This window comes from Dermacentor variabilis, chromosome 7 (genome assembly GCF_050947875.1).
Source record: "Dermacentor variabilis isolate Ectoservices chromosome 7, ASM5094787v1, whole genome shotgun sequence".
Classification (NCBI taxonomy): Eukaryota; Metazoa; Arthropoda; class Arachnida; order Ixodida; family Ixodidae; genus Dermacentor; species Dermacentor variabilis.
Genome location: NC_134574.1, coordinates 141,904,514 through 141,911,634, shown reverse-complemented (window position 1 = coordinate 141,911,634; position 7,121 = coordinate 141,904,514). Strand labels below are relative to the sequence as shown.

The following is a 7,121-nucleotide window of genomic DNA, read 5'->3' as shown; positions in this document are numbered from 1 at the left end:
AAGTCTAAAATTTTCTCGTCAGTATTAGTGTTAATGTTTGTTAATTAATAATTAATGTAACAAACACAATTTTGTGCTAGATGCAACTTTGCAATAATGATGTTCGATTGCGTTTGTGATTGTAAAACCAACACAAATACCACTTCTAGGAAGTTTGTCAGTGTTCTCTTGCGAGTTGCGATATATGTGATCAGTATATGCAATATGGTATATGTGATTCGGCCAAGTGTTGTTTACAGCTCCACGAGCTTCTGAACAGTATAATTGATCCTGGTTGCACCAGTGAGCCAAGCACAAGTAATAAGAAGAATCAGCAATCGCCCAAGTTGGTACTGGTTGAACATCTCAAAGGGGTAGCACAAGGCGACAAAGACAGAGAGCAGGAAAGACACAGGACAGTGCTCTCCTGTGTCTTTCTTGCTTAATTTTTGTCGCTGTCATCTTGCCACTGCCCCTTCGATATGTTCAACAATAAACTCTATTTTAAAGAGTGCATGATGTGCTGGGACACCTCAGTCCAGGAGCTTGCTGGCTGTCAGCACCATACAGGAGCAAGGATTGTTTGGTCGCCTTGTGTGGTGGCTGCAATTAGCTGCAGTCAGTTGAGTACTGGGTATTCAGGTTAGGTTAGATTTGGTTAGGAGCCGATAGGAAGTCCTGGTTGGGGGCAGGGGGTGCAGTTCCACAGCACCCCCTGTGTACCGTATATACCATATACCATGTGTACCATGCATGTATACCATGTATACCACATGTGTGGTATATATATGCGTGGCTGCCACCGATCCCATACTGCAGTGGGTGTGCAGATCAGGGCTCAACTGATTAGACAACTTAATTGTGTGCGGTGCAAGAACTGTACGGAAATTGTACTGATTTCACAAGTTTGCTTTGCATATACCACATGTGCGTCAGTTTAATGCAGTGTATGAGTTAATGTGTCCCACTGGTACATATTGCTTATGTGGTTAAGTTCATGTTAGCAGCCTCCATGATTCAGCCATCTGATCCCCAGGTGCCATCATTTGCACTCCATTGAAGTCTTGAGGTTTTCCCATCATCACTGTCTTCAATATGTCAGGGAGGTAATTAATGCACTCGTTAACAGCAAAGCCGTATGTAGGAGAGTTCCACAACATTTTTCGTGAACCGGTGTGGTGTATGTCGACCAGATAACAGTTGGGCAGCGCAGCCTGTGTCGCAGCCCTGTAGCTGCTGGATGGCCAGGCTGCAAGTGTAGCAAGGTTTGGGTACATGCTAGTTGGTATTCCATGGTATCAATGTATCAATGTACCATGGTATCAATTCCATGGTAGCAAGTGTAGGGTGTTGTGTTGGTGCAGCATATAGGCGTCCCATGTATAAGCTTTTGCCAATTTTTTTGAAAATCTAAGTGCCACGTAACTAGACACAACCAAGGCAATGTTGTTTGCCATCGCTTGGAGTAAGTCAGAATATCTTTTGAATTTTGCCTAATTGTGTAATATTAGTATTAATTAATCATCTGTTCAAATATTATATTCAGAGCAAAAGTTCCTGTGAGGAAATTGTAGATTATACTGAAAAATTCCCGATCCAGCTTTCTGTTGCTCAGCAAAATGCTCCACAAAAGCTTTTTCGAATTCTGAAAGAAAGCCCGCAAAATATGAAGAAGTTTAAGTAATAGGAATAATATTTGAACAGGTCATTCACTTTAAAGTAGTTGAAAAGAAGTAATAAAGCCGTAGATGAATTTATGCTCTTGTAATCACCATGCCTCAGTGCACATTAAGAAATAACAGCCATTCAGCAACTAAACTCGCGATAAAATAAGAAAAAGGACTACTGTCTGTATTCTGCACACTACTAAAATAGCCATCAAAAACTGCTACCCATAACAAATGCAAGTTTTGAACTAAAAGATATCTGCGAATCAATCACAAACTCAGTATGCGTGCATTCAAATTTCTTTTCTGTGCGGAATTACCCGCAAAACATTAAAAATATAGGGTGCTCCACTGGCACTAAATGGCAGCCTGCATTTCCTGCATTATATAAGACGCAAGCGCATTGTAAGTGGCAAGTTTAAGTTGTTCAGTCTTGCTGCACACACACTCTGTCTTGCGCAGCTCTTACCGTGGAGCTGTGCATCTATCGTCGTGTGCAATATCAAACTCCAACCCTTCCCCCATGCATGTGGCCCATGCGTATTAGTGGGGCGGGGTACATTTTTGTCAACCGGTGGCACGTGGCTGAGCTATGTATTCTTTGGTGCCCGATCTTATTTTGCATCATTCTGTAGTTTTCATGTTTCGACGTCTGAAAAATGAAGCATAGAAAAAAAAAAAACACCGGTCATTTCTTTGCGTTTTCATGGCGAAGAAGGCAATGAGTGCTGCGTCAGAGATTCATAAACATGCTTAAAGACTCTATGGCACAAGGCAACCTAAATTCCGTTCCACGATACAGAGAATGCTATTAATTCGTGAATCAGTTAATTTACAAACTTGCATCTCATTCGCACGATAAATGAGCATAAGCAAAACATGTTTTGTTCTGGCCCTTTCGGTTATGCCACTGCTATCGACATCATTACCGTCGTAATTAACATCAGTACCAATTTTGACGTATACTCACTCGTGAACGAAATCGTTGATCTTGCGCTGGTCGCTCTTTTGTTTTGAATTGGAACGCGAGTGAAATAATGAACTGCCAGCAGTGCTGAAGGCTTCGAGAGCCACGGGTTTCAGCAGCGACGTGCTTCCAAGTGCGCCGGTGAACTATGGCTGTCGTGATCGAAACGACGCTGGGCGACCTGACGGTCGATCTCTACACGACGGAGCGACCGCGGACGTGCCTCAACTTTTTGAAGCTGTGCAAGCTCAAGTACTACAACCTCGGCCTCTTCCACAGAGTCGAGCAAAACTTCGTGGCCCAAGCCGGCGACCCGAGCGGCACCGGCCGCGGCGGTGAGTCCATGTTCGCCAAGCTGTACGGCGACCAAGCCCGTTATTTCGAGATGGAAAAGAAACCGCGCCTGAAGCACCTCAAGCTGGGAACGCTGTCGATGGTAGGCAGCGACGAGGGCCTCCACGGTTCGCAGTTCATCATCACGTTGGGAGAGAACTTGGACTCTCTCGACGGTCAGCACAGCGTCTTCGGATGCGTCGCCGAGGGCTTCGAGACGATCGAGCGAATCAACGCGGCAGTGTGCGACGGCGAAGGCCGGCCTTACCAGGACATACGCATCTGCCACACCGTGGTCCTGCACGACCCGTTCGACGACCCTGAGGGACTCGAGCTCCCCGACGCGTCGCCCGAGCCGACGCTGGAGATGCTTCGGAGCGACCGGATCGGAGCGCACGAGATCGTCGACGACACGCAGGGGCGCAGCATGGAGGAGATCGAGGAAGAGATCAAGACCAAGGAAGCCCGCGCCCGAGCCACGGTGCTGGAGATGATCGGAGACCTGCCAGACGTCGAAGCCGCGCCGCCGGAGAACGTGCTGTTCGTCTGCAAGCTGAACCCGGTGACGACGGACGAGGACCTGGAGATCATCTTCAGCCGCTTCGGCCCCGTCAAGAGCTGCGAGGTCATACGCGACCGCAAGACGGGCGACTCCCTGCAGTACGCCTTCATCGAGTTCGAGCAGCGGGAGCATTGCGAGAACGCGTACTTCAAGATGGACAACGTGCTCATAGATGACCGCCGTATCCACGTCGACTTCAGCCAGTCGGTGGCGAAGCTGCGCTGGAAAGGAAAAGGTCGAGGGGTGGAGTACATCAATGACGAGCGGGATGGTAAGAGACCCAAAGGTGCTCGTTATGAGCTGAAAGATACGGCACGGCGCGGTGGTGCCGGAGGTCAGTACGATTTAGTGTGGAGCGACAGTGAGGAAGGTGGGGAAGGTGCCAAGCAAAAGGAACGAAGCGAGCATAGCCAGAAGGACAGAAAGAAGGAAAGCCACAAGGAAAGGCACAGGGATGGCCACAAGGATGGCCACAAGGATAGCCACAAGGATAGCCGCAGTGATGGACACAGGTTCAACAGACACGGTGACAGCCATAGAGAAAAACATACTGACAGTCATAGAAGCAGTCACCGAGACCAGGACAGGAAAAGCCACAGGGATGAGTACCGGGAAAGGAGTCGCGAGAGAGATCACAGAGATGAACGGAGAGAGAAGGACAGAAGCCACAAGCGTTCTCATGATCACCAGTCATCCTCATCTCGCCATGGGTCGGACAGCAGGAGTCGAAGCAAACGTATGCACCATGATCGTTGAGCAGTGTTGCACGGTCCGACACCTTCCATATGTAATATACTCATTGCAGTCGCATTTCTCAGTCATCATTGCGAATACAGTTGTGCAAACCTTAACTGTCCTCTGCTGAAGCTTCGTGGGATGGTTGATCTCTCACTACACATTTGAATAAATCTTGTTGGAATTTGTACACTATTAATGTGATAGCGTTAAGGGCCCCGTGTCACAGAAAATGCAGCGTTGGCGTCCAGCATCGGACCTTGTTTCGGCAAAAAGAATTTCAAACCACATATACCTAGGCCCTCCATGCAGCGCAGGGAATGTACTGGATTAATTAAATTTCTCAAGCTAAAATATGTAGAAAAATTGTAAAGTACGACTTACCCACAACCTACAGACGTGGTAGTGTCGGATTGTAATTTGAATATACTGGAAAACATAATTGTGTTACGCAAAAACTCAAACAAACCCCCTTTCCAGCATTTCTACCATTCATAGACAAGTTACGTCTTGCATGCACCGACGCACGCAAACCTTGAAGGCCATGGAGCGGCGTATCTGGTTCCTTGCAAAACCTGCAAATGGCGCTTGCCTCCGCCGAATCGCAGCCTGCGCAGGAGGCTGCATTTCTACCAGAAAGCCTGCCTTCATGCTTAGCATTCACCGCCAGCGTTTCCTGGTAAACATTGCGGTTCCATACGCTACAGTTTCCAGGAAGCTTGAGAAACAGTCGGGGCTCTTTGAATGGCATCACATTCCACTTTTAAAGGCAAAGCTGAAGTGTCCTCCAAATTTTTTGTAATATTTAAAGTGTCACATTTAGTGCAAGAATTGATCAACAGAGTGCAAGCAAGGTAAGCCTGGAGCCAGCATTTTGACAAGAAGACTTGTTTTTGTTAGACAAGACAGTCCCCTTGTCAGAAACATGGGCGTCAAACTATACAGCTTCTCTTGTTCACCCACTGTCGAGCAGTTCAACTCTCCATCTTCCTGTGACCTGTTTGTCTCGTTTGCAGTACAAGGGCATAAACAGAATGCTCAGAGGTTTGGTACATTAACATTTTGTGACGATGCTCCATTTCATACATAGCAGGGAATGCTACGAAGGCTATGCAAGTAGTGCAGTACAGAAATGTATCGTTTTACTCGTTTCATAGAAAACAGGCCTTTGATATGCAATGTCTTATATGAAATATGTTCTTGGTATATTAGAACTATATAATGAATGGAGTTATGTTATTATTTGTGTACCTTGAGTCTCCAGTATGTAATGCATTACCTTTTGGCCGTGAATGTGCTGTGGAAGCTCTGCAGTGGGTGCGATTGTACAAATGTGTCGCTCCACTCGTCGTGCCATGGCTAGTAGGTTCAGATATGTGACATCTCTTGTGACAAGTGTGTCAAATATTGTAATTACAGCATCTGAGATCAACATTGCGCCAAATTACATTGCACATTCTGATTTCTTACTGTCACACAGGTCTGCAATGTGACAATTGTGACAAGTGTTTCAAAAGTATTGCGACTACAACATACGGAATCAACCTTTCGCCAAATTATGTAGCACATTCCAATTTCTCGCCATCACGTAGTGAGCTCCGTTTATTTGGTTGCGAATGCAAATGGTGTGAAAAAATGCTCCAGCCTCCGCAGCATTTCATACTTTGTGTGAAACAGACTAACAACTAAAGCTTTGATTTGTAGGATGGAGACTTTTCAACAAACAGTGTCTGCCAGCTCATTGCATGATCCAGCAGTAGAAAGCATTTCATGTTTAGTTCTTTACTGCTGTTTCCCTTTATTTTATTTTTTTTGTGTGTGAAAGCATGAAATGGCCCCTTGAGTGAAAACCCCGGCGTCTGTAGCAGCGAAACGGCACCTAAATTCCCATTGGCTGCAGTGCCATGTCACTTGCGTGCCTTGAGGGGGCAGAGCAGCCGAAAGGGGACATGTTGTGCTGTGCTGGTGGGCCAGGTGTTGCACAAGGGGAGAGTGCATCATCGCGACGCCACCCTTGCTCTTGGAAACCTGTGTTATCTGCGCATTCCTTGTCTGCGCTAAAGCCCCTCCATACACGTTTCCGCCGACCAGGTTAAGTACCGCCAACCCGACCTCCTCCTCCACGCTCCTCTCCCACCACCCCCTTAGCTTCCGGCGGCAAGCGGAACTTACGTAGCTGCAGCTTCCTGTTCCGAGTGGAAGTGACGCTTTGTTTTTTAGCGTTGTTTACTTTCGCGTCGCCGGAAAGGCTTTAATTGCACGAGCTGCGGTTGAAACTGTGAATGCGATTCCATCCAAGAAACACCGCCTACTGTAACCAGCGATCTGCTCGTGTTCGCTGCTTCGCGTCAACCTGCGACGGGTTGTGGCACGAGCGACAACGTACAGTGGAATGTAGTGCCTAGGCGCTTGGAGACCACTGCCGTTTTTCGTGCATTTGGAAAACAGCGACCGCGAACTACTACTTCAGCGGAATACAACAGCTTGTCCCCTTTGCATTCTTCTTATGGTGACTGCCACAGCTCTGCTAAGTACGCGCGGGCATTTCACCATCGTCCAACAGCAGTCAACGCGGAAATTCCCGCAGCGCAGGAAGCGGAAACGCCGGAACCGGAAATGCCGGAACCGGATTTGGTGTGAGGGGAAAAGGCGGTGCACAACAAAGGTTGTCGCTACTTAAGAAAGCGGCGGTGGCGCGTGGATGTAGGGGCTTTAGTAAGCGCAAGCTCTTGCCTGCATTCTAACTTCACTTCGGCAATCATTATAAATAAGTTAAATTTATTTAAAAAAACAATAAATTCGAAAGGAAAAACAGTAGCAAGTTTTGAACCTATGACCCCATGTTCAGAAGTCGGGTGTCTTACTCACTAGGCTAAAC

General features: G+C 47.2%; 1 protein-coding gene across 1 annotated transcript; it reads left to right on the top strand.

Annotated features, from left to right (window-relative positions):
* The first annotated feature begins 2,070 nt into the window (after positions 1-2,070).
* Positions 2,071-4,433, top strand: LOC142588024 (peptidyl-prolyl cis-trans isomerase sig-7). Its single transcript, XM_075699460.1, has one exon. It carries the CDS (start codon positions 2,762-2,764, stop codon positions 4,262-4,264), a length of 1,503 nt encoding a protein of 500 aa, XP_075555575.1. The 5' UTR covers positions 2,071-2,761; the 3' UTR covers positions 4,265-4,433.
* The last annotated feature ends 2,688 nt before the right edge of the window (positions 4,434-7,121 follow it).